The following is a 27,754-nucleotide window of genomic DNA, read 5'->3' as shown; positions in this document are numbered from 1 at the left end:
ACACACACACACACACACACACACACACACACACACACACCATGGGATCCTCCCTGCACGCCTCTCTAGGAAGGAGCTTGTGGGTGAGGGAATGAGGCCAGGTGGTACTCCAGGAGCCTGTAAGCTTAGCAGACCTACAAGAACACTGATGTAGGAGGCTTGTTCTATTAAGTCCCGGAAGCCCGTTTATTTTTATCTTTGGAAAGTGTGTGAATGCTTGTAATGCTGCTTTGCTTCCCAAACTGGACAGTGAGTTGAACAGCAGCAGCAGAGCAACAATAACAAGAATAACCATAGTCGCAGCAAAAGCTTTCATCCTGGCCACCATGGAGTTCCCGGAAAGAACTTATCTTGTGACTGACAAAGCCACCAAGATGTATGCCTTCACACTAGACAGGTAACAGCCATCTGTTTCTGCTTCACGGCTTTCTGTCTTCAATCCTCAATACATCCCTAGATTCCACAGCTTCAGACTGGGAACTTTTGCTGTGCAAATTGGGACATTTTGTAAAATTTTATAAACTGTTGGCAGACTTGTATAATTCATATCCTGAAACATGCAGTACTCTCCATGATTTGAGTCTTAAGTATCCTAAGAGCATGAAGGACACCCTTTATGCATGTATTTCCATCTGTAGATTTCCTTCCAGAAAACATACATATACAATCTAATGTGGTTGCCTTTCTTTTCCTCAATTACTTCTACTTTTAAAATAGATAGTATATTTTATTACATTATATTTAGAAAGAAGGGAGGCTTTTCAAAGATGTGACAAAATTTGTGGTTACATTGATCTTAAAGTTATTTGTCCACCTCTTGCATCATCTTCTACCAATTCACTCCTCTACCCTTATTCCATCCACACCTAGTGCTTTTCTCTTTGCACAAGAAAATTATTTGCTATTTTCTTTATCATATAATACCATTATTGAATATACACACCTATAATAAAAGAGCTGAGTTTTAATGGTCTACAATAGTTCTAGTTCCTTTGAATATCCCCCACAGTGCCATGTACAATATATTAATTCATTTTCCTTTATTTAAAAATTATGGATTGAACACACCTGGATATATAATGGAGAAGAAAAGACTCCTAGTCCCAGATCTCTGTCCTCTAGAAACTTGGAGTCTAATATGGAATACATATAAGAAAAAATCAATTACAAAATAGCATGTGTCATTCTCAGGGTGTTCAATGAGAATATCTCAAGGAAACCTAGGTCTTAGCTGGACTATGGAAGTCAGAGAAAGCTTTTCAGAAGCGATAGGTTGAGCACTGAAAAATAAAGGGAATTAGAGTAAGGTTAGAGAAACCTTACATAGAAAGTAGGGTTAAGGAAAGCTGATCAGATGGAGATATTGCTGGGTAAAGACAGAGACATGTAAGAATGAGTTTTGCTTGTTTGGGGAATTCAATCCAAGTGGGGAGCAAAGAGAAACTCAGTGTGTAGAGATGAATGAATGAAAATCTGAAATACATGCATGCTAGGAGCAGAAGTGAAGAAAATACTTATCCATTAATAATATGCGTAGTGCTGTTTGTTTCATGGGACCAAATTACTATTCCATAGAGCAGCAACATCATGTTTGATAGAATCAACTGTCTGAGCAGCTGCAAAGAAAAGCTTTCTCTCTCAGGATATTTATAACATTGCTTTGCAAACATATGACAAAGAACCGAGATCATCTATTATCTCACCTTATAAGAATTATTTTTCTTAGAAAGTAATATTACATGTGATGTTTTAAGTTCATAAACAATAAAGATTCATGTTAGGTCAGGCAGAAATTTTGTACAACAAATTGTTAACACCTTGGACACTATTAATAGAGCATTACATTATTGAAATAACAGTATTCCCTTCTCATTAGAATAGACCACTAGCACTCTGTGAGGCACATAAAGCCAATCATTTATGGTTATACGGTCTCATTTGCCTCAGACATGTGTTTAGCTTGCAGGATAGGGTGAGGATAAAAATGGTCAAACCTGTTTTTCTTTTCTTTTCAAATAAAAACAATTAGACCCGGAAGAAATTCTCCTGTTCCCTCATTTTCCCAGTCAAGAACCTGTTTCTCCCTCTTTTTCTCTGTGATGCTGTAGTGAATTTCTTTGCTCTAGTCTATTGTTCCTGCTCTTCAGAGCCTCAACTATATTATAACACGTGGAAATCTACAGTGATTAATTCAGTGGTAGCAAATTTACACTTACTTTTTGGATGCATCATAGCATTTGCTTTTTAGAATCACCTTTTAAAATATTCTTCTTGAGATTCACATTATCCTTCAGCTTAAGAGCCTGCACTGCATCTAGACACTTAGACCACTTTGCTCTAATGAGATCTTGGGGAATGCATTTTAACTTGGGTTTTTAACTTTTAGAATCATAGATTCTTTGGGGAGCCCAATGAAGATTGTGGACTTTTTCATGCACCCATAAAACACACACATACACATATATGAACACTCTGCATCCCATATCCATGGACCCTATTAAGCCATGGATGTCTGGCTGAGTGCTTCAAGTTCAATCTCAGTCCAAAGGATAGCCATATTGGTCAATCTGAGGTCTACAGGAAAGTGGTATTTAAAAGTCAAAATTGGCCAGTGTTCTTGAGTTTTTCTCTTGTGGCACTGTCCACAGGCTGTGCTCTGGTGGGATTTCTGCCTTCTAAACTGTCCAGGGATAAATTATCTTTCTCTGGCCACAAGATTCATGGAAAATATAAAATAAACCAGTGCTCATATAAACAGTGCTAGAACAATTGGTGGCCCTGTCTTGCTCATGCTGCCTTCTCAGGGTCCTTTGAGTTGATGACCATTGGGGACCCACACTATTACAGTATATGGTTATTTATTATCAGGGCATATATCACATTACAAAGGCAACAATGTATAGATTTAAATACTTTATGTGCCTCTTGCCAAGTGGTTCCTATTGCAATATGAAGAGTTTGTGGAACTGCTCAAAATCCTGAGTGCTATTAACATCATTGGTACAAACCTTCCGAAGTCAAGTTGGCAATATACATCAAAGTCCTTAAAAATATGGATACTCTTTGACCAAGCAATTTCCCTTCTGAGATTACACTTTAAGGAGATAATAATATATTGAGCAAAGATTAAATATAAGAATATGAATCAAAGTGATGCTTATCTGAGCAAATAATTGGAAAAAATGAATTGTCCAATAATAGGAATTCAGGTAATTATGTTGTGACAGATCTATATTAAATATAACAATCTCTACAGGTTAAAAGTAATGATGTAGAATATTTAATAAATTGAGGAAATGTTAACAATAAATACAGCTAAGAGTCAGGTCCCAAAGCTATATCTTTGGTAGGATCCTGTGGTGACACTGTCATTTCATCCACAGTCCATTCTGGCCCATCCCCAGCGAGTTGCATCCATGTGATTTAGGTAGTATTTACCCCATTCTCAGCTGGAGGAGTCAGCATGGCTGGGTTTAGCCAATATTCTGACTGGAACAAGGTCTGAGCAATCAGCCCATCCAAAGTCCCCTGGGTCTAGGGGTTGGTTTTCATTTGGCCAACTCAGCGTGCAACTTAGAACTCTTGTTTAGCAGTTGGAAATGAGAACACTTTCACTCCTTGCATAAGAAATAGCAAGTGTGTAGCCCTGACTGCCTTGGGCACCCATCCCACTATCGCGAGGAAAACCAGCCTGAAGCACAGTTAGAATTAAGCAATGGATCCAGAGCCCTGATAAATCAGTCTGAAGCCCACTACCTCCAGACATTTTAAATTTCAGAACCAATAATCCCCACTTATTGATTAACCTGCCATGAGCTTTGTTTTCTGCACTTGCAATTAAAAAAATCCTAATTAATATGGTCTTTAATTATGTACAAAAACTGTGTTTGTATACTACAAAGCTAAACAACAACATGTCCATAGTAATTGTCTCTTGCAGGTAAGGTTACCAGTGATTTTGCCCTCTGTTTGTGCTTTTCTGTAATTCGCAATTTTCTATAATAAATATATTCTTTTATTCAGAAAAAATAAGTATAATGATAATTAGAGTCAGAATCAAAATCATCATCTAAGCCAAAGCCTGCAGATCTTTAATTCCAGCTGGTGATAAGACAAATGAAATAGCTCTTCAACTGGAGGCTAATTTATTTCTGTTTTTATATCTTTCAAAGTCATGAATACAAAGCTCTTAATTCTAATAATCTTATTAATGCTTCTAATAAGTTTATTTAACAATTAAATGATTAGTTCAAGATCTGTGAACATCAACATAGCATCAGTAAAGATTGGTTTTAGATTTTCTGAAGTTCAGGTAGGGAAGCAAAGTGGGGTGACCTGGAAGACACAGGGAGTCTTGGAATCCCAGCTCTGCAATTTCCCGGCTATTTGTCCTCAGGCAATTACTTAACCTTTCTGAACCCTAATTATTTCAGCTAAGAAATTATGGGGTTGGACTAAATGTTATCTATAATCTTTCCATCTGTGAACTTCTATAATACTATAAACGGCTCTAAATAATGATTTCTGCATGAGCAGAACTAGCAGAACTGATATGTACTGCTTGCTATAGGAAGTATGAGTAAGTCTCAACTTCCATTATAACTTTCATGGATTGGTAGAGATTGTGCGCAATGCTGTGTGAAGAAGGTTGCTAGGGTCCACATGGACTTAGCAGGAAAAACTGCTATGATCTATTAACAATGTTGTCGTGGAGAAGAAAGTGACAGTGCTGGCATGCAATGGTGGGAATTCGAATCATCGGTTGGCTCACAGACACATATCTAACAATGTTCCCACTCCTTTTTTGATTTGTGGGACAGTATCCAATATCTTTTCAAAGTGAAGTTATTGGGAAGGAAATGTATCTGCATCCTTCCTCCTGCTCCTTTGATATCTCTTAATCACTGGGAGTAGAGACTGAAGAAGAGTTTGACTGAATAAGAGCAAAACTTTTAGTACTTGAGACTTCAGAGAGACATTTCTTGCTTGTTTCTTACATGGGATATTTCCTGTAGAGGGAGCTGTGAATTACAGCTTCCTAGATAGCTAGCAAATGTCCTCACAGTGGTTCAGAGAAGGGGTAGGGCTGTCAGTGGTGTTGGCAGCCATGTTCATTTCTTGCTTCTGTTGAACTCATGCGTAGTGTGGATCGCCAGCAGAAACCCGTGACTAAAGATCACTGTTCTGGAGAGAAGCCAGAGGTGCTGGAGCCCGGGGCCATCTATCACTGTCACAGTAATGCCAAGGCCACAGAGAAAAGGGCAAGTGAGCATGTCTACGCCAAGTGGAAACTCTGGGCTGCTTCAGGAATATGCTTCGTCTTCATGATTGCAGAGGTTGTGGGTGAGTATTTTTCAACGAGGCTTCTCTGATTAACCAAGCAAAGAAAATCCTCCATCCTTACAGGAGGGTGACCTAGGTCCTTCTTTTAAAGTGAGAGCTAACCTTTCTGTAAGTATGAAGTAACAATGGGCTCATTGTAGATACATTGGGAAATAAAAGGAAACGGAATAACATTCACCACCATCCCACAGTAGGGTGATAACTGCCAATAAAATTATGAAGTATTTCCATACAGTATATTTTCTATTCATAGCTCAGTTTTTCAACACAACCGAGAGCACACTAAATGCTTCTGACCATGCCATCAAATGCTCTGAAAATATTTTCACGCCTGAACAATGCACACTCCACTGTGATTTAAAGGACCATCTCTCTATTGTTAGAAATGTAGGTTTTTTTTCCTGTTTATGGACAATGCTGCAATAAAAAATCTTGAATAAAACTCTGCCTGCCTTTCTGGTTAATCTCTTCAAAGAGAGTCCTAAAAGTGGAAATAGTTGGTTGAAGGACATGAATATTTTCATTACTTCTTGATGCATATTGCCAAACTGCTATCCAGAAAGCTTAATACAATTCCTATGTCTGCCAGGTCTGCATGAAAATGATTGCTCTCCAATCTTTATCAGAACTTATTTTAATCTTTGAGAAATCTTTGTTAATATATAAATGAATATGCTTTATTTTAACATCCATTAGTGCTAGAACATTTTTTTTTGCATGCTTATTAGTGATCTGTATTTCCCTGTAAATGCATTCCTGTTGGCCTCTTAATGTCTGTTTTTTAGAGAACTTATGATTGGCTATATTGATCTCTGGGAGCTCTTTATATATTAGGATATTAAACTTTTGTTATGTTTGTTAGTACTTTTACTGCTTTTTGTTTGCTTTTTAATTTTTGTTTAATTTTTGGTTTGACATAGAGAAGTTTAAAATTTTATAGAGATAATTGTATTGAACATTTTATTTTTAGCTGATTTTTTTTACTACTCTTTCACCAATTTAGTGCCTAGTAAGCCTTCCCAGGGACTGAGAAGATAAATACCATTTTGTTGTTCGGTTTTAAATCAATGTGAAAGTAGATATGTTTTAAGAATTGAAAAAAAATCTTTTTCTAGCCCTAACCGGTTTGGCTCAGTGGATTGAGCATCAGTCTGTGGACTGAAAGGTCCCAGGTTTAATTCCGGTCAAGGGCATGTACCTTGGTTGTGGGCACATCCCCAGTAGGAGTGTAGGAGGCAGCTGATTGATGTTTCTCTCTCATCGATGATTCTAACTCTATATCCCTCTCCCTTCCTCTCTGTAAAAAATCAATAAAATATATTACAAAAAATCTTTTTCTAAACAGCTAACAATGTTTTCAGTATAATTTATGAAATAATTATTTTCTCCATTGATTTTTGATGTTTCTTTATCATTTATCAAATTTTTATAAACAATAGGTTTTGGTTCTAAGGTATTTCATGATTCCTGTTGCTGGTTCTTGTCAGTAGTAACACATTTATTTAATGCAAATTTATATGTTATAATAGCTCTTATTATTTCCTTATTAATCCTTGTTTAACAGAAAGAAAGATAAACATAATTTATTTTAGTTTATTATTTTAATTAAGCATGAGAATAATTTTGCTCAGGTTTCTCCAAAATCTAATTATGATTTTAAGAATGGGTATAAGGAGAAAAGTGAGTTTTGTGAACGAAAGGCCATCTCACTTCAGAATGCTGATTAGACATCAGCTGGGGAGAAGATGCCATCGATTCTCAGCATCACACGGATCCAGGAAGAAGCAGAGGCAGAAAGTACTGGAGGAAACAAGCCAGTTTCTACTTCTTCCTGAGCTGCGTTCGCAATGGGGCGGTGCCAGGCCTTTATTGGAAGGCTGTGAATTTCCAGACATCACCTTTTCAAATTGCATTTTGAAAGGGTTCTGTTTTTTAGATTTTCCATTTTGTCAGTCTCTTTCATGAGCAATGCAATATTGTCCACAACCTTATGAATTTCAGTAATGAAAAAGAATACTCCTTTGGCAAAGATGTCAGTGGGTATCCACAGACAGTTTTCCAGATTGGAACTGTTAAAAGTAAATTATTTGCTATTCCACAAGCTATTAAGTCAGTTCCTTCAAAAGACTTACCCTGGCTCTAGGAACTGTGTGCTATCAATTATTTTTGTAAACCAACTGGAAGCAGGTTATTAACAACCCTGGATTTGTCTTAGACTGGATAAGTCTAAGTTCTTTTCCAGTTTTGAAAAGCAATAAAAGTCTGAGTACATGGGCCATAAGACTCCATAGCTTGAAGAAAACAATTAATTCTGATTGCTACCCATTATAGTGGAAAAAAATAGCTTAGCAGATGCTAATGGAGTAATCGTCCATTTTCAGATGGTTATTAATTTATGCTACCTTTTGGGTAATAGAGAAAAAATTAATAACCATCTGAGAATGGATGATTATTCCATTCCAAAAAACCTCACTTTTCTCCTTATACCCATTCTTATGCTCTATCACTTTGCTTTTAAAAAATGACTTGCATTTTTAGGGGGTAAAATGGGAAGCTACCTTCTCATTCCTGGATAACTGGTCTATGAGTTCTAATGTAATTTTAGAGTCGGAGGAAAGTGATGTCAGTAAAGAAATTAAGTGGATACTGACAACCATTTGGAATTTGAGCTGTATTTATTTTGAGCAGATTTTCCTAAAACATTGCTCTCATCATGTTGATTCTGTCTTGAAAGTTCTTCCCTGGCTCTCCTTTGCCTAGTTCAGCCCTTCACAACCTTTCCCCGTCATGGCAAATGTAGGAACTTTAACTGAGCACTGAAGTAAACTGGCAAGAATACCTGTGGCAACAATAGCCTGGTTTAGGGGCTCCCTCTGTGCTAAGCCCCAAGTGAGAGAGATCAATATATTGGGAAGCTCTGGCATCCTGGACAAAATGAAAACCTCTTACTTTGGCTTTCAAGCCATTCCACCATCTGGCTGCCAAACAGACTATCAGTCTCTTTCCTTTACTACTTCCCTACACGGCTCTTCTGTTTCAGCCATTTATTCATTGAATGCAAAAATAATCATTGTATCTTAATATCTTTGTAGCTTTGGCTCATGACTTTCCATTTGAATGAAAAAACACTTTCCTTCATCCCCCATACTCATCAAAACACTGGCCATGATTCAAGAGCCCAGCCCACAGCTCACTTCCTCCCTAAAGTCATTCTGACCATGTCAGAGAAAGCAATTATTATTCTCAGGTTACTCCTGCAGGAGATGGGATTTGAGCCAATCTTTGAAGCGGGGGCGGGTAGACATGGAGAGGTGGCTAAGAGGGAGGTGAGGGGACCTTTCAGATGGAGGGGCCTGAATGACCAGCACCTGATTATTATTATTATTATTGTCCTTCAGGAGTAAACATCAGCCTTGCCTGGAGAGACTGAGCGGGTGGGTCTGCAACAGGACAGGGAGTATGTGTTCTCAGGAAGCAATTCAAGTGAGTCTGCTAGGCGGCCACATTGGGCGCCACTGTTGGTAGTGAACCAGTACTGTGTGTTCAGCAAGCTTTCTCACACTCATTGCCTGGTTGCAGTTCTGGTATCCTGGCCCAGGTACCTCATGCTCATAGACAAGGCTGGGTGTGAGATGCCAAGCTGGATTAATCAGAGTCTCTGGGTCTTTACATAGGGAGGCTCGGGGGAAAAGCTCTGTTTACTCTGCAGATACTATGCTGAAATGCTCTGAACCTGGAGCTTCCAGAGGCCCACTTTTCTTGCCGAAGGGGAGGAAGTCTGTCTTCTCTAGGACAGTGATGGCGAACCTTTTGAGCTCGGCGTGTCAGCATTTTGAAAAACCCTAACTTAACTCTGGTGCTGTGTCACATATAGAAATTTTTTGATATTTGCAACCATAGTAAAACAAAGACTTATATTTTTGATATTTATTTTATATATTTAAATGCCATTTAACAAAGAAAAATCAACCAAAAAAATGAGTTTGTGTGTCACCTCTGACACGCGTGTCATAGGTTCGCCATCACTGCTCTAGGACAATAAATAGCAATAGTTGGACACAGAGGGGAGCCCCAACATTTTTGAACCTGAGTGTGGGCTGCACCCAATCCCATCCCACCCAGATCTGTCCTCAGTTAATAAATTGTCACTTGATTGTTGTTACTGTTTAAGCTGGTTTAAGTTAGGCAGTTATGACTTACCAATGAAAGGACCTACTGAAGGTAGTGGTGTAGGGTAAAACATGGTTGTGGAGAATAAAACTGGAACAGTAGTTGGGGGTTCAAGAAAGACTATACGGAATGGGGAATCTGGACTCATTCTGCAAGCCTGGAGGAGTAATTGACGTTTTAAAAGAGAAGATTTGGAAACAGCCTAAGTGCCCATCAACAGATGAATGGATTAGAAAACTGTGGTACATTTACACAACGGAATACTATGCTGCTGCAAAAAAGGAATTCTTACCATTTGCAACAGCATGGATGGAACTGGAGAGTGAAATAAGCCAGTCAATGAAAGAAAAATACCACATGATCTCACTCATTTATGGATAATAAAGACCATTATAAACTGATGAGCAAAAATAGATACAGAGGCAGAGCAGCATCGAACAGACTGTCAAACAACAGCGGGAAGGCCGGGGAGGGTTGGGGGGTGGGAGGGGTTAAGAGATCAACCGAAGGACTTGTATGCATGCATATAAGCATAACCAATGGACACAAGACACTGGGGGGTAGGGGAGGCCGGGGGAAGGTCAAGGGGGAAAAAAAGGAGACATATGTATTATTCTTTGTAATATTTTAAGCAATACAAGAAAAAATTTAAAAAAAGAGGAGAATCAGGTCATAGATCTGTGTTTAGAGAGAGAACTGAACTCAGTTTGTAGAGCAAATGGGAGGGAGGAACTCAAGATCCAAGAAGGCTGTAAGCATCAATGTCCTTTGAACCTGCTGAATTGGGACTCTTTTTTATTGTTTAAAGTATTACAAATAGTAGTACATATGTCTGCTTTCCCCCCCACTGACCTCCCCCTGGTCTCCCTCACCCCCCCCAGCACATGCCCTCACCCACCTTGTGTCTGGTTATGCTTACATGCATGCAAGTCCTTGGTTGATCTCTTAGCCAGACCCCCCCACCCCCAGCCCTCCCCTGCCGTCCTGCTGAAGTTTGACAGTCTGTTCGATGCTTCTTTGTGTCTGTATCTATTTTTGTTCATCGGTTTATGATGTTCTTTATATTCCACATATGAGTGAGATCATGTGATATTTATCTCTCTCTCTGACTGGCTTATTTTGCTTAGCATAATGCTCTCCAGGTCCATCCATGCTGTTGCAAATGGTAAGCATTTGAATTGGGGCTCTTTCAGATTGCTTGTGAAATTCCTAATTGTAGAAAGGCCATAAAGAGATGAGTTACATTGTAGATGTAAACATGTATCCCAATTTGAAAAGATGGACATAAAGACACGAAAAACTCACAAAAGATAAGGTCAGCTAAGGCCAATCCTGGAAGAAACTGAGAGTGGTCAGGAAAGGCATCCTGAAGCAGGACTGCTTAGAGGCGAGCAGGAATGGAGGAGGCACTATGTTGCTAGATAGAAATACAGAGCTGGAGGCTGGCTGGTGGAGATGGGAAGTATCTCAGAGTAAAAAAATATGTATATCTTCATAGTAAGAAAAAGATCCAGGTGGGTGGTGTGGTAACCACAAGCTTCACTGATAAGAGCCGTACTCTCCACTAGAGCCAGGGTATCTCAATAGCTTCCACCACTTACATTTCCTGATGCTCCTGGTATTAAAAATTTAAGAAATGTCAAAACATGCCTGTGCAAACTGTGGTGTGTTTTGAATACTTGTTACATAATTCAAACTCACAGACAGTGAGTTTTTGGCATAGCAAGCTACATCGTATAATAATGCTATTCATAAGGCAATGAAAGAATTTTTAAAATATGGCTTACTAGCATACAATGGTGTAGTCCAGGAATGGGAAACAAGGCAAATGCTGTCAGACAACCAACTCGCTCTTCCATTCCTGTCAGGATGTCTATGTTCTGCACAGAACACATCATGTGTGCTTTACAACAACTCTGACTCTGAGGTGAACATGAGACCCAGGCCCAGTGGCCCCCTGGTCTTCTGCTGTCATCTCCACCCGACAGGCCTCAGTGGGGTCTGTTTCCAGAATGCAGTCCTACCGCCTCTCCTACCTTGTTATTCGTGCATTGCTCTCTACATCTTGCCAAGCAATCCAGACAAATGAGTGCTGCCGCCTGACTTCATGCCTTTATCATCATTTCCTTTGGCTGTTACCCTTGTGTGTTAACTGCTATCTGCTTCTCCCTCCAGGACAGTCTCCGTATTGCTGGCAAAGATCTCCCTCATAAATATTGATCTGAACATGTCACAGCCCAGCCTCCAAATCATAAGTAGATCCCCTGATCCCATAGGATGACATTCGAGTTCGTTAACATGACATATAATGCCCAAACAAGGGTCTCCAACCCACCTTTGCAGTCTGATTTCCCATTATTTTGCCAAAACTCCACACCTCCTGCTTTTCCACGAAGGTTCCATGCTCTTCCAGTTCTCTCTGTTCTCCTTCCTGCTATTACCTCTCCCTGAGAAAGCCTTTTCTTCTAGCTAATCCTTCCCCCTCTCTCCTGTGAAAAGTTCCCCAAAGCTCCCAGTGGGAGTGGCCTTCTACTCTTCTAGCCTATTTGTCATGCATGTCTTCAGCACAGTGAGTGTTAGTGAGATCACAGAAGAGAGGGGCTGGGATATTTTTTTTTTTATTGATTTCAGAGAGGAAGGGAGAGGGAGCGAGAGAATCATTGACTGGCTGCCTCCTGCACACCCACACTGGGGATTGAGCCCACAACCTGGGCATGTGCCCTGACCAGGAATCCAGTTGAGACCTCCTGGTTCATAGTTCGATGCGCAACCACTGAGCCATGTAGGCTGGGGGAGACTGGGATTTTTAAACTTTATCTTTGTGTATCCTATTCCTGTACCGTGAACAGTAAGGGCTCAATAAATACTGATGGGATGATTGAATTAATTGTCACTCATATACCATGCATTCAGAAGCAAATGAAAGTTCAGTTGCAAACTACCTCTTGCAAACAATTTTGCTCCACAGCCACTCATCAAGATTGCTCACAATTTTCTGAATGGTTCTTAAAAGTGGTTCTGATGGTTGCAAAATGGTTCTTGGTTTCCAGACCGCCCCACCCCCACCCCCCAACATGCTTCTTCCAAAGCCAGGCCATTTTTTTTTTCCTCAGTTGCCTCCTGACTCAGCGGAGCCTCTTGAAGAAACCCTATAAGACCTCATTTCCTTGACTTGGGCTACGATTTCAGCTCAGCACATAGAATCACCATCATCATTCATTGCTGAGATGGTGGTGTGCTGCTTATCTGCCTGCAGTCATTTTCCAGGCAAGAAATAATGCATTAGCAACACAGCTTCATTATCAGGCCCGGGTTTGGCAGATAGAGCAACATTCCAGGGTAATTGGAAGGACAGCTGATTTGTTAGCAAAATGTTACTTTTTGGCTAATGAATCATTGTGATTTTTGCACTGACAGCTCAGTAACAAGCTTGAAGACTACTTTCCCTCAGACCATTAAACTTTGACAAACGCGTTATTAACTGCAGCGAGAGCCAGCAGTCTGTGGGGATTATTGCAATTATGAGCCATATATGTAATTCTTAAAAATCATTAGCCGACAAGGTGAGTCTGATGACCGAGGGCTGATGACTGACAGCCGCCGTCGCTTTTTAGTGCAGGAGGCAATAAACAGCTGCTGGGAGGACGATCCGTCAGCAGAAGCTCTTTGCTGGGAAGACGCAGCGAGAGTAATAAAGGTTATTGCTCTCGAACAACAAGCTCTGCTCGGGAGGGAAGAAGCAAAGCTTTCCTTTGGCTTCCACTGTGGAGGCTGGAGGTCTTTGCTCAAAAGAGAACTAGAGGGAAGCAGAGGGAGCCCAGGGAACAGAGAGAACAGCCAGCCAGGCCTTCGAGGCATGGGTTTTCTTTCTATGCTTTACCAGACTGTTACACTCAGCAGTCCCTTTAGAAGTTGCCTGTCCTTTCGCTTTACTGTCCCCCCTATTTCTAACAGGGGTCTCGAACTCAGGTGGATAATGCAAATTAGTAGAGAAGACAGGGGCAGTAAAGACTATGGTAAAATCACAAGGCAAAAGAATATAAACAAAAACCCATCAGTGGGCCATTGTGTTATCGGGTTTACAGACGGAAGTCCAGGTCCTCAGTTGCAGTGTGAGAGCCTGTGAATCTGGCCTTTCCCTCTGCAGCCTCATCGTTTTGCATTGCCCTTTCTGAATCCCCATGCCCCCATCTGACGGGGATGATCCCCAAGAATGCCCACACTCTCCAGTCTCTGTACCTTTCCCCCTTGGGAATGGCCTTGGCCTTGACATTCATTTCTACATGTTCAAATCCTACCCACTCTCTGGGTCTCTGTTTCTTTACTTGTCAAATTGGGAAGAAGAGGTGGATTGGATCCATGCTGATGTCTCTTCTAATGCTCTGTGGGTCTGTGACATTTCACCAACTCGGGTTAGCACATACGAATCTAGTTGTGCCCCACACAAGGGTCCCCAACCTCCCTTTCCAGGCTGATTTCAGATTATGGGTTGGGGATCCTGGGTAGTTTGGGAACCCTGTGTGGGCCATTATCTCCTCACCCCGTGTGATACTGTGCACCCCCCAGGTGGCCACATCGCGGGGAGTCTTGCTGTCGTCACAGACGCTGCCCACCTCTTGATTGACCTGACCAGTTTCCAGCTCAGCCTCTTCTCCCTGTGGCTGTCCTCCAAGCCTCCCTCCAAGCGGCTGACCTTTGGATGGCACCGGGCAGGTACAGTTCACCGACAGAGCGCTCATGGTGGAGTGCCCACAATGAGAAACAACTGGTTACAGTGCCTGCTTAAAGGCCGAGGTCAAAATTCTGGAATGTGCCTAATCACTGACGCACAGAATGTTCCCAGACCCTGGTAGGCTTTTCAAAGCCACCTCCAAGGTTGAGTTGCAGATCAGGGAGAGGCATAAAGGAACTCCTAAGTGAGCAAATGTACTTTACTCAGTGGGCACATGAACACTATCCTATCTTTAAATGTCAATGTAAATGTCACATCCTATGTTTCTTTTCCTTACTGTTGCTCTTAAAATGCATCTAGAGTGTTGATATACCTCTGAGCTCACCTCTGTGTTGATGGGATGTTGGGTTGGCAAATGAAACTCATTTTTCAAGTACCCTCTGAAGCCTTCCCCTTTTACTGTTTTAATCCACAGAAGCTACTGGTACCGGCACGTTGTAAATGTTTTATGGCAAAATTAAGAGTTTCTAAATGCCTTTTACTGTTTGTGTCTCATTATTTCATCTCCTAATAAGTTTCAATCATTTTAGCACCTGCTTAAATTAAAATCCCCAAGGAAAACAGCACGCATGGGCAACAAATAATACGCTTTTAAAATTTGCTGCAAATTACTGAGTAACACGGAGCATAATGAACTCAGATGCTGGTGTTTTATAAATGCAACATGAAAGCAGCTTGTCTTAGTGCTAAAATCCTTCCAAAGTTTTGCTTTGTGAATCAGAGTGAACTAGTCTAAAGCTTCTTTTTGGGGGGAGGGGACAGGAATGTCTCATGACTCTTGGGGACGCTAAGGTGATTCATGAATGCTTTGTGCATGGACGTCTGTGTGCTTGCATCCTTAGAGATCCTCGGTGCCCTGCTGTCCATGCTGTGTGTCTGGGCAGTGACTGGTGTGCTGGTGTACCTGGCGTGTGAGCGCTTGCTGTACCCTGATTACCAGATCCAGGCCACTGTGATGATCATCGTTTCGGGCTGTGCCGTGGCAGCCAACATTGTGTAAGTCACCCCGCACACTGCCCAGGAATCTTGCCTTTAACCCTGTCTGGACTCAGATGTGTGTTTGTTCTTGCTTCTATTTCTTGCTTGTGTTTAATTCCTCTACTTGTGAGGATGGCAGAGACCTGACAGAGTGCTCAAGTGGTTCTATGGCTGAAAGTAAGGTTGGTTGTGCTCATTTAAGTATTTTACTATCAGCTTCTAATAGCTACCATTTTGAATGCTTTTTGTGTGTCAAGGACTGTGATATATCTTTTAATCTACATTATCAAGCTCAATGTTCACAACATCCCTACTTTCCAGATTAGAAAACTGAAGCTCAGTGAGGTTAAATGAATTGCCAGTGAGGAGGTGTAGAGCCAGGATCTGAATCTAGACCCACCATACTCAGAATGAGGTCCTAGCCATTCTGCTCGCATGCATATTGATGGTTCCACACGGGACGTGACTTACGCCTACTCAGTTTTTATTACAGGGGCATATTATGGCTTCCCATAGAGCTGGAGTGGAAGGGATCCTAAATTTTATTTACTTTAGTCCCCTTTCTAGTTTTGAATTCTCTTTTGCAACATCCCATAAAATGGTCATTAGTTTCATATATTTTAACAGAACTAATAGCAGAATTTATTTCTCTCATAAGCACTCTACCATATCTTTGCAATATTTTGACTATATGAAAATTCTGCCTTAAGCTATATTAGCTAAATTCGTTATTTTCTACCTGTTGGTTCATCGCCTTAACCAGGTAGTCAAAAATCACTCTTATGGGATGTGTGACCATGTCCTACTGGACATGTGATCATTGCCATATTTGTCTGCTCTTCTCCAAATGAGCTACTTGGTTGCTTATCACAATGGGGTTTTAAGGCCAGGGATTTGATCCTTTTGGTCGATTTGCTCCTTCCCATTTGACAAAATAATTCTGGACAACCCTAATTAAAACTGTATCTATTTGTCTGCCTGTCCATCTATCTGTATCATCTGTGGTAGAGAGAACAATGGCCCCTCAAATATTTCCATATTCTAAGGCTTCGCACTTTTAAATATGTTACCTTACATGATAAAAGAAATTTTAAAAATGTGATTAAGTTAAAGATGGATCTTGACATGGGGGAGATTATCCGAATTATCCAGATAGGCCCAATGTCACCACAAAGGTCCTTATAGAAGGGAAGCATCAGGTCAGAGAGGGGAGAAGATGCTGCATTGCTGGCTTTGAAGATGAAGGAATGTAAGTGACATCTAGGAGCTGGGAAAGGTAAGAAAGTGTGTTCTCCCCTAAAACTTCCAGGAGGAATGCAGTCCTGCACACTCATTTTAGATTTCTGACTTCCAAAACGATAAGATAATAAATGTATGTTGTTCTAAGCTAGAAAGGCTTGTGGTAACTTGTTACAGCAGCAATAGGAAACTCATACACTATCTATGCATCATCTGCTTGTCTATCTTGCACTGCCATGTGATATACTGCAATAGACTTATACATGAAAGTGAAGAAGACAGTGATAGGAGAATGGCATCTTAAACAGTGTTTTCAAAGCGAGGGCACAGTGGATCTCTGGAACTAGAGGAAAAGCTGAGCATGTACATGTAGAGAAAGCTCCCCAGGTCCCTCTAGTACCCTTACCTTGTGCCTGCCTCTGTTCCTCACCTCTTAGTTTGCAAACCATTGCCAAAATATCTGAGCTAAACCATTAGAAGAGTGATATTTCATCTGCTGTAACTGACTAGATCCCTATTTCCACCCAGTTATATTGAAAAAGTGTTTCACATTGGCATTGGGGAGATCAATCCCAATCTATCACCACTAGGAGACAAGCCAGAGCACATGTCCTGCTGACGGGGGATCAATAACATCATCTTTGCATAGGAGAACAACATGTCCACAAGGCAGCAGGAAGAATAAAAATATTAATAATTTCCCAAGTCGTACGGCACATAATTGTATCGATGCCACACGAAGATGAAGGGTACCCCTAGCTAACTACCACATAAATCTGGACCCTCGGTGATTGAGTTTGACTTTCTAAACAGATACACACACATTTTCTTTTTACTGCAACTGCTGTTGAACTTTGACCTTAATTTTCAGGTGCTCAGAAAGATAAGGAAATTAAAAAGCTTTGACTTCCCTGTGGAAGCAGGTAGTTATTAATGGATAAGGCTACTGAGTGACTATAGTGTTTTCTCCCAGAACTGGAATTACAGGTTCCAAGTACAAGTAGAGGCTGTGTTGTCTGAATAGACAACCACAATTTGGGAATAAATTTATTCCTGGGGGACTCAAAATCAGGACAGAAAGTTATAATACAGGTTGTAAAGGGATTCTAGGATGAAAATTATTGACAGAGCCTTAAGGCCATTGCATGCTAAATTTTCTCTGCCTGAACATTCCCTTCCCTCCTAGCCAAACTCTAACCTTTCACATATGACTCAATTGCTTTGTCCTGCTAACTACATCAGACTCCCTTATTTGACTGTCTTAGTAGGCTTATTATAATTAGAATTTTCCATGTATGTGTGTGTCTGTCTTTTTAAATTCTCTGCATCTCCTTCATGCTTGAAGCCACAATGGGGAGGGACCATGTCTGTTTTCACTTACTCTTATGCCCTAAACATTTAAGAGTGCCTAGCATACATGGGTCCCTAAGTTTTTCTTTTTCTTTTTTTAATAAAATGAGTGAAAGAATGAATGACAACATGATGAGCACACATACTAGTAGCAAACCTAGAAAGAGAGTCTAGTAACAGCCAGCCGTGGGAGGCTGTCTGAAGACCCTGAAATGGTAGCTCCGAATTGAGGGTCAATTTCTGCCGAAACACTGACAGTCTAAAAAGGAAACATTATGTGAAAAGCAAATCCCGGTGGGCAGTAGTCAGTTCACGTGATGATGGTCTGAGAGTTGACAGACACTTTTCTGAAAATAAGGGTACGTGGTACTAAATAATACTTCTTTAAAACCTCTGTTACAAAATGTACAGAGAAGTTTCTAGGCAAAACATTCCTTGTTGGCCATCAGTAAAAAAAAGTTCTCATTTTGCCTTTGGTCTAATACCTCTTGAGGTTGTAGATAAATAGAATCAGGTGCATAATTTATAATGGCTACTATTTAAGACTTTGATTTGGATAGGAAATGTTAAATTTTGCAATACATTTATAATATATTAATATATTTTACTCTCTGGATAAATAGATACATATACATAAGCACAGTATGCTCATCATTGGCCATTAAAATTTCAAATTCTTATGTAAATGAACAAAATTAAGTAAAAGATTAAAAAAATCCAGCCCTGATGAAATTCACTACTTATTTTGTTTTACTCCTTCCTGCTGCTTTATGAATTTGAAACCAGTACATCTAATTAAGCTCCCATCAAAGTTCAGCTTTAAGCCTAGCTCAGAGCCTGACAGTAAGTAGACCCTCAATAAATGATATTTTTCCTCCTCATTGTACAATACTCGGCTTTCATCAAAGAAGTGATGCTTTCCAGTTTTAATGTGAAAGGGGAGCATTAGGCGGAAAGGAAAACTGAGGCGAATCGTCATTGTCTGCCCTTCTGTGAAAAATTGAAAATGCTATGATCCACTTGTGTTCAAAATTAGTCCAAAACAGTATATCTTAAAACATGAATATTTTACTTACCTGTCAATTTGGATAATATATGCTACTGTTAACTCTTCCATTGTGCCGGGTAGGTTTTTAAGGGTTAATCTCATGTGTGCTGAGAACATGTTCTCTTGTTCAGACTAAGTGTGATTTTGCACCAGAGGCCTCCTGGCCACAGTCACAAGGAAGTGCAAGCTAATGCCAGTGTCAGAGCAGCTTTTGTGCACGCGCTTGGGGATCTGTTTCAGAGCATCAGTGTGTTAACCAGCGCACTTATCATCTACTTCAAGGTGAGTATGTTTGATTTAACTCACTGTCATAGCAATTTTATAGACCCAGTAGTATAAAAGGGGGTCCTCCAAAATTAACAGAAAGGAGGGTGGACAGACTATTTTTTTCCTAAAGCCACTAACTATTGTGCAAATTTTAAACAAATAAACATTCAAAGCCTGAAACCTTGGACTTTCCAAATTCCTGAGAGCTCTGTCTTTAATTGCAGGGCTTCCCGTCCTTTAAGAAAGTAGTTCCTTTTATCATCGGGTCAATGTGCACTACAATGGAGCCATAAATATCTTAGAGATCTAGGGTTGTAAGCAACAGAAAAAAAATCTCTAGCTCACTTAAGTAATAAATAAATATATAAATAAATAAACAAACAAATAAATAAAATATATGTAAAAATTAATTATATATAATTATATATACATAATTATATATACACATAATTACATATATATAATATACATATATTATATATATTATTGGCTGAAATTTATTGGATGTACTCCAGACAGAAATCAAGATACAAATAAGGGTCACTTTTGTTATCTAGATTTCAGAAACTATCCAACTTCTGTCTCAGACACCAAACTAAAATGAATATGACTCAACTCATTTTTTAAAATTTCTTATCATTCTGCTGAAGATTCATATTTCTGGGAAAGGAGTCTAGTGTGGGTCTTGTACCTGCTGCTTGGCCAGAGGTAACTTCTCTCCAAAAGGTCAGAAGTGTTCATGGAAAGTAGGAATGGCCCTTGGGTGGGCCTCTGACCCTAAGGAAATATTCATTGCAGATTTGCATTTGGTAGTACTGAGAACCAACAGGCGTGTGAGAGTGGGAGGGAGGGGGAAGGGGGCGGGGGAGGGGGGAAGAGGGTAATGGAGAAGAGCATTTATCTTTGTTCTTATCATGATTGCCCAGATAGCAGGAACTCTACATTAATTTTACTAAAAATGAAAACACCTAAATACAAATTACAAAAACATATCTGAATTCAGCAAATGCTCACTCACTGAAAGCTTTAAGTTTAAGGAGAAATAGTTCAAAATTGTATGGGTTAATCGAATTTGAGAGTATGCTTATAAAGGTTAAGTTTCTTAGACATAATGAGGCAGACTTCTCTGTGGCCCAAAACTGCATCAGAGACAAAATAGCAGGTGTTTCACCCTGAGGCTAAGGGTTTCAGTGGCGAGAGAGGCAAGAATGAGGCCTCAGCTTGTACTCTTAGGATTGGATCAAAGATGTCTGTCTCGAGTATGTCTCATACTTGGAAGGGAAGAAACCACACTAACCCCAGTCTGCCAAGACCAAACTCCAGCTGTACCTCGGGCATATGCAACCTCTCAGCAGATGACAGGCTTTCCTTTCATCATAATTAAGGCTGAAAAGTCAATGAGCATTATGCGAATCAGCTCATCGCAAACTCTGTACTTCTGTTCATTTCTGAGAAGTCAAATCAGGCCTCTTGAGAAAATACTCAAGAATATCTCTCCCTTCGCTTCTTAAATGATGGGAGATGCCCTGTAGTCTCTCTTCTTCTGTCACTGGTAGTTTCAAGCTTAAAACAGGGGTGGGGAATGTCTGGCTTGAGGGCTATATAAGGCCTGAGAAATCATTTGGTTCAGCCCTGCCAAGGCATTAGGGGTGAGTTAACTAACTGTTTGACCAAATATAGCAGGCTAATTTTTAAGTTGATAATTTTGTATGGCTCGCCAATGATGTTATAAATATCCAAATAGCCCTTGGAAGAAAAAAAGGTTCCCACCCCTGGCTTAAAAGAAAGATTGAGTCTTCAGAAAGTTGCCTCTGAATTGGATATCAAGTGTCAAGTTGGATGTTAAGTGGGGGGTGAAAGGGTGATAGAGAGAGAAGGAAAAAGGGAGGTTTACATATTTTATTCATCAGACTTTCTTCAAAGGAGACACACATTCAGTTAACCTAAAGCCCTTGTATTTTCCAGCCAGACTATAAAATGGCCGACTCAATCTGCACATTTGTGTTTTCTGTCCTGGTGTTGGCCAGTACCGTCACAGTCTTAAAGGACTTCTCCATCTTACTCATGGAAGGTAGGAGTGATTTTATTTTATTCCCAAGATCCACGTTTTCTCTTCCCTATAACCACAAGAGGTGGTAGCCTCAAGGCATGCTCATTATTAATATACATCACAGAGAACATTTAAACTGATAAAGAATTGGGGGAAAACAAATATTATGATTTTCTTTCATATGGAACAACTAAAAAGTATTGGCTTCTGTTTTTCCTCCAGTAACTGTTACATGTTATGGTTCAGTGTAAAAACAATATGCACACACACTAAAGATAGACATGGAGGAAGTTATTGTAAAGATATTAGTTTATCCCTAAATGTATGGGCAAGACACAAGAAAGACAGTATAAACCTATCCTTAACAGCATTGTAGCTATTCAGAAGAGCTTGCCTAGTTAGACTAGGCCAGCAGTTCTCCAACATTAGTGGCATCGGAATTGCTTGGAGGGTTTGTTAAAACACAGATTGCTGGGCCCACCCACACCCTTCCTGAGACATAGGTCTGGGGCAGGGCCCAAGAATCTGAAGTTCTAACAATATGTTGCTGCTGCTGGTCTGGGGAACCACACTTTGAGAACCACTGAATCAGTCTTTTCGTAGCACTTAGAAGATTCCTACAGGAGGGTGCTGGGAATGGCTCCCAGAAAATTCTATCAGAACCAGAGGTTTGCATCGGATCAAACATTTGGATGATCATAAATATCCAGATATTGGATGAACTTTTCTTTTTTTGTCTAGCACATTTTGAAATAAGGAAGACACAGTCTCAGAGAACAGTTGCCGTCAAAGCAGTTCGCATTTAAGGTTTCTGTTCTCAGTGGACAGTCTCATTGTTGGCAGATGATACTGTTGATAATAGTGAAACCAAATGGAGTCAAATGTCACTGAGTAACAAGCGAACTTCCTCGCTCTGGAGGTGACAATATTTGATTTGTCAAGTCACAAATACACCCATTTCCTTTCCTGAGGGCCAAGTGCTGAGCTGCAGCTGTTGTCGCTAGGATGGCACTTACTGACTACCTGGGGGATAAAAGGCAGATTGGTGCACTATTGGTGGAGATGACCATATTCCACTTTCCCTGTCTCTTGCTCTGGTGATTATCTTCCTTATTTATTTAAAGAAAGGACAGTTAATTATGGAAACTGCCAGATAACTCCTATCTGGTAGATGCTTAATTTCTAAACTAGGTTTTCAAATTAGAATAGCATAAAAGAATACTTATCTTTGGTAACATTTTAAAATAATATGCAAAAGTAGAAAATGAATTTTAAAGGTCTCCCCTTTTTTTCTACTTTGAATTCTCAGTCCCATTCTTCAGGGGTAACATCTACTTATAAGTTGACATAAATCTTTCAAAAGATAACTATAACTACATATATATATATATATATATATATATACGCTTATATAAATGCATAAATGTATAATATATATACACATATTAATATTTACATATATACACATACAATGTATACCACATTATATATAATATATATACATATAAATATTTACATATATACATATAATGTATATATACACATATAATGTATATATACACATATAATGTATGTATGTATTTTTTAAACAAATAGGATTCTGGATTTGTACTTATTTTGCTCTGCACTTGTTTTTTTCACTTGGATATCTTTCCATTTAAATACATACATAGAAACACCCCATTTTTTTTACATAGCTATAAACTATTCCACTGTATGCATGTACTTATTGATGGCCATTGAAAACAATGGTATAATTAACATTCATGTGCATATATATATATTTTTAGCATTTGTACACCTTTGGAATAATTCCTAGAAATGTTATTTCCATTTCAAAAGTTCTGTGTATTTTAAAATTTGACAGATATGGTCATTTCTGCCAAAAAACTATTTCAACATCTTTTTGGCCAATAGACTATAACAGTGCCCATTTCCTCACATGTTCACCAACATGGGGTATTATCAAACTGCTGATTCTCTTCCTTCCTAATCTGATTGGTGGAATATTTTATCTTATTTACTTAATATGCAATTCTGTAATTTAGCGATTTTTTCATTTATTTATTAATCTGGGAAATTATTTTTTAAACACTAATTTGAGTACTTTCCTGGATGCATTAATATTTTGCAGGCTCTCTGTCAGGGGAAAAATGGTCTCTAGAATGTGATGGAGCACGGAGGTCCGTGGGAGCATAGCCTCATGCTCGTTGACATTATTTCATGGAGTAAAATAAGTAATAGTGGGCTTGTGTTCCTCATGAACGTAAAGAGATAAATGAGGCAAGAGAGACAAAAAGTAATGGGATCATGACTTTATCATACGGGTCCTAGATGAACGATAGCAGGTCTTCAAGAGCTAAATGAAACTCTGCAGAGATGACACACTAGGCATAATAGTCAACTGTGGGTTGCAACCCCTAGAGTCTAGCATTTGCATAACACCTCACACTCAGAACATGAACTGCAGACCCTCACATCCCACTTATGTATGTGGCCTTAGCAATGCTTTTTAACCTTTCTGTCTCCCAACTTCTCCTCCAGTTAAATAGGAATCATAGCACTGATGAAACTAGCTCATAAAGTTCTTGTAAATATGAAAATAAGATAATCATTATAAATAAAGTACTTAGCATAAACCTTGGCCTACTATAGGTTCTCAACAAAGCTATGTCTTTATTATTATTACTATAATACAACAACTTCACCCATGATTGTATAGACATTCTATGACTAATCTGAGAAAAAAACCCACTAATTTGTTTCTGCTATCCTGAGCTTTGTGCAGCTAATTAAGTAAAATTACATATTGACCAACTCTTTGTTATCTCTGCGAAATAATATGAAGTGGGATTAAACTAAAATCAAATTGTAGAGAATTTTAAATGAGCCCTAAGGAGAAAAATCCCAATGAGTAAGGCTCTTACATCCTGAAAAAGGCGGGTTAAGGATATCAACCCCCCCAACTTACAGCCCCAATTGGCCATCTAGATGAGCTATATTCAGTGGAATAACAATAGCCTCCCACTCTTTCCTTCTGTCAGGTGTGCCAAAGAACCTCAACTACAATGCTGTGAAAGAGCTCATCTTAGGGGTGGATGGGGTGGTGTCTGTGCACAGCTTGCACATCTGGTCTTTGACAACGAACCAGGTGATCCTCTCGGCTCATGTTGCTGCAGGTCAGTAAGACTGGACAAAATTCAGTCCTTGTTCTGTAAAGTCAGTAATTTTCCTCCTTTTTGTAGAGCTGCCCTTAGTGGCCGATACCTGTCTAAACAACTGTGAAATACTTTGTATTACCAAGGGCCTTTGAAAACCATACCCCTTGTCAATGTTGTCATGGCAACAATGATGCTGATGCTATTCCTAGAGAGGCTGACTGAAGAGGGTAGGGCAAAGTGGGTAAAAATGCCACCCAAATTTGAAGTCCTTAGGTTCTGAAAATTAGACTTCACTTGTTTGGCTTGGAACTCAAACGGTTAAATAATAGGGATGATTTCAACAATAAATCTTCATTGAGTATCTCTTGTGTATGAGATGCTTTGCCTATCACCGAAGAAAGATAAAGCATACACAGGTTCCATCCTTAAGGTTCTTTTTTTCTTTTCTTTAAATATATTCTTACTGATTTCAGAGAGGAAGAGAGAGGGAGAGAGAGAGAAACATCAATGATGAGAGAGAATCATTGACTGGCTGCCTCCTGCATGCCCCACATGGGGGATCGAGCCCACAACCTGGGCATGTGCCCTGACTGGGAATTGAACCGTGACCTCCTGGTTTCTAAGTTGATGCTCAACCACTGAGCCACGCCGACTGGGGCTTAAGGTTCTAACAACCTAAAAAACTTGGTAGTAAAAATTAATGGTGATATATATATATATATATATATATATATATATATATATATATATATATTTATTTATTTTACTGGATGGTTAGAAATTCTATAACCATGTGAGATAATTCTTAGGAAATTGGATTTATTCTAAAAATGACTTTCTCAAGTGGAAGGTGATTTTGTCCAGGGTATGTGCTAGAGCTGAGAAACTGGGTGGTGGGAGGTATCTCTCTGCCTCGGGAGACAGGCCAATAAGACACATTAGGCTGCTGGAAAATAACTCAGGAAGTTATGTAGACGCAGGTACAGGAACATCAGTGACAGTCATTTGAGGACTTCGCTTTCTCAGACACCCCGATCTTCGCTGAGAGGCTCAGATCTGGCTACAGGGAATTTACAGCATCCACAACACTAATATTTTATTGCAAATGGAAGAACCTAGTAATCATGTTACTGTGGAGGGAATTTTACAGCCTCCTGATACCTTTGGGGACAAGAGAAAAGATGGAGTGAGGGTTGCTGCTCTAAGAAAGGCCTGTGGGGAGCTCTAAATGCTCCCTGCCTCCTGTCACCAGCCTTAATATAGGTTCTGATTAGATATAAGGGCTGCAACCCAGAGGTCCCTGGGGACTGGTGAGCAAGGCTGTATAAGAAATAACAGGTCTGTCTTGGCTTTTTCCAGGGCTCATTTCCACTTTCATACTCAGCTCCTAGGAGTGCCAGACCCCAGAGATAATTGTGAAGAAGAGCTCCCATAGTGTCTGGGTACTTTGCTGCCCTAAAATCCCCCTCCCGTCCTACACACACACACACACACACACACACACACACACACACACACACACACCTTGTCTGTACAGATGTAGCTGATTGTCAGAGCCAACCTGGCTCCTTCTGAGCACTAGGCCTGTGCCCCGCCCCACCAAGTGCTTGAAGCTGAGATGTGGTAGTTGCCTATTTGTGTGCAATCAGTGTCAGGCTCACTATGATTCCTCTTCAACAGCAGCCAGCCGGGACAGCCAGGCCATTCGGAGAGAGATTGCTAAAGCCCTCAGCAATAGCTTTCCTGTGCATTCACTCACCATTCAGATGGAGTCTCCCGCCGACCAGGACCCCGGCTGCCTTTTCTGTGAAGAGCCCCAGGACTAGTTCAGTCAGACCATCAGCTTCCTGAGTTGACAGGTCACTACGTGATGCTCTGCAGTTCCTGGGACATAAAAAAATAAGGAACCAAAGGAAGAAGTTTGAGAAATTGATGATACAGTACAATGCACATTTTATACTTCTTTATTTAGCTCCACCCACCATGAATGAGATGCATTTGGATTCACTAAGCAATACTGATCATCATCAGTAGCTGGGTTCCATTTCAGGAATACATGTGTGGGCCATTCCTAACTGGGGCTGAAATAACAACTGTTTGTAACTATAGGCCTTAAAAAGTGCATCGCCCTTCAATAGCACAGCCCAAGGATGAGTGGGTCAAGATGAACTAAGGGAAGTCTGATCAGGAATCTGTGGCAAGGAGAGAGTCACAACAATTTCCCAAAACTGGAGAAGTAAAAATAAGAAGAGTCAAGTCAAAGATAAAGAGAATCTGGAGGCCCAATACCTCATAAGAACTTGACTATCCCACCAGGTTGTAATATGATTTAAGGCAATTCTTTTGAATCCCTTTTCTATCAACAGCACTATTCACTAAATGGGGTAGAAATGCCCTCGCTCCATCTTGCTTATAAATTATGTTGTACTGTGTCTGAAACTATTGAATTATATTGTACTTCTCTGTATAAAAATTGTGGACAAATGCAAAATTATAAAGTTTACTGCTTTTTGAGAGTCTTCATATGGTAGGGCCTATTAATAAAAGAAAATGGGGAGACACAAAGAGGCAGATTACTTATTTCAAGTCACATGGAAAATAATTTAGTCAAAAAATTAATAAGGTCTTGAATAATATTTATAGAGTACTGACTATTGTCTAACTGATCAATTTATCACCTCGCTTCACTCTAATGATAACTTTGAGGCTACAGATAAGGACATAGGCTCATATAGGTTAAGTGCCTTAACCATGTCTTTTATTCATTCATTCAAAAATATTTTTTTGAGGCAGGCTATGGGCTGAGCATTGGTGGACCAAGCTGATATGGTCTTTGCCTTCATAGAGTTCTTTCCCTTTTGTGGGAGAGACAGGCATTGCACTAATAAATACCACCAAGAATGTAATACAAATAGTGACAAGTGATCACAAGAGAAAAGAGGGTGGTTTTGATTGGGGGAGGTCAATGGAGAGCCTCTCTGAAGAAATAGCTTCTGAGTTGAGAGCTGAACAAAAAAGCAGGTGAACAGTAGGAAGAAGCTGGTTTTCAGAGAAGCAAGATCATGACTGGAAACCCTGGAGAACGAACTTGGTGTGTTTGAGAAATGGAGGGAGGACCCTGTGGCTGGAGGGCCCTACGTGAGGGGGTGAATTTAAGGACCTGAAACAGGAGAGATAAGCAAGTGCATGTTGGAAAGTAGCTGAAACCTAGATCTACGGTATTTTATCCAAAATCTCATCTATACTTTATCTTTGAACACTTTTATTTTTTTGGCTATTTCTTTTATTATTGCTTTCAAATACAGTTTACATTCACTATGACTCTATTAGTTTCAGATGTACAGCATAGTGGTTAGTCAGTCATGTACTTTACAGAGCACATCCCCGCCACCAATATTTTAAGTACCCACCTAGCC

At 39.9% G+C, this 27,754-nt stretch overlaps 1 protein-coding gene across 1 annotated transcript; it reads left to right on the top strand.

Annotated features, from left to right (window-relative positions):
* Positions 1 to 326: 326 nt before the first annotated feature.
* SLC30A8 (solute carrier family 30 member 8) lies at positions 327 to 26,164 on the top strand. The gene is made up of 8 exons (XM_070392327.1): positions 327 to 397; positions 5,144 to 5,343; positions 14,080 to 14,226; positions 15,088 to 15,241; positions 18,992 to 19,142; positions 21,093 to 21,198; positions 24,222 to 24,356; positions 26,019 to 26,164. Exons 1-8 carry the CDS (start codon positions 327 to 329, stop codon positions 26,162 to 26,164), a joined length of 1,110 nt encoding a protein of 369 aa, XP_070248428.1.
* Positions 26,165 to 27,754: the final 1,590 nt, after the last annotated feature.

Source organism: Myotis yumanensis, unplaced genomic scaffold (genome assembly GCF_028538775.1).
Source record: "Myotis yumanensis isolate MYYU_CA2020_CCGP unplaced genomic scaffold, mMyoYum1.0.hap1 SCAF_15, whole genome shotgun sequence".
NCBI classification, from domain to species: domain Eukaryota; kingdom Metazoa; phylum Chordata; class Mammalia; order Chiroptera; family Vespertilionidae; genus Myotis; species Myotis yumanensis.
This window is presented reverse-complemented; position numbering and strand designations above follow the sequence as displayed.

Coding starts and splice junctions, on each gene's coding strand:
- SLC30A8 (XM_070392327.1), top strand. CDS start 327: ATGGAGTTCCCGGAAAGAACTTATCTTGTGACTGACAAAGCCACCAAG. Junction 14,227..15,087: donor CTTTGGATGGCACCGGGCAG/GTACAGTTCACC, acceptor TTGCATCCTTAG/AGATCCTCGGTGCCCTGCTG. Junction 15,242..18,991: donor GCCGTGGCAGCCAACATTGT/GTAAGTCACCCC, acceptor TCTCTTGTTCAG/ACTAAGTGTGATTTTGCACC.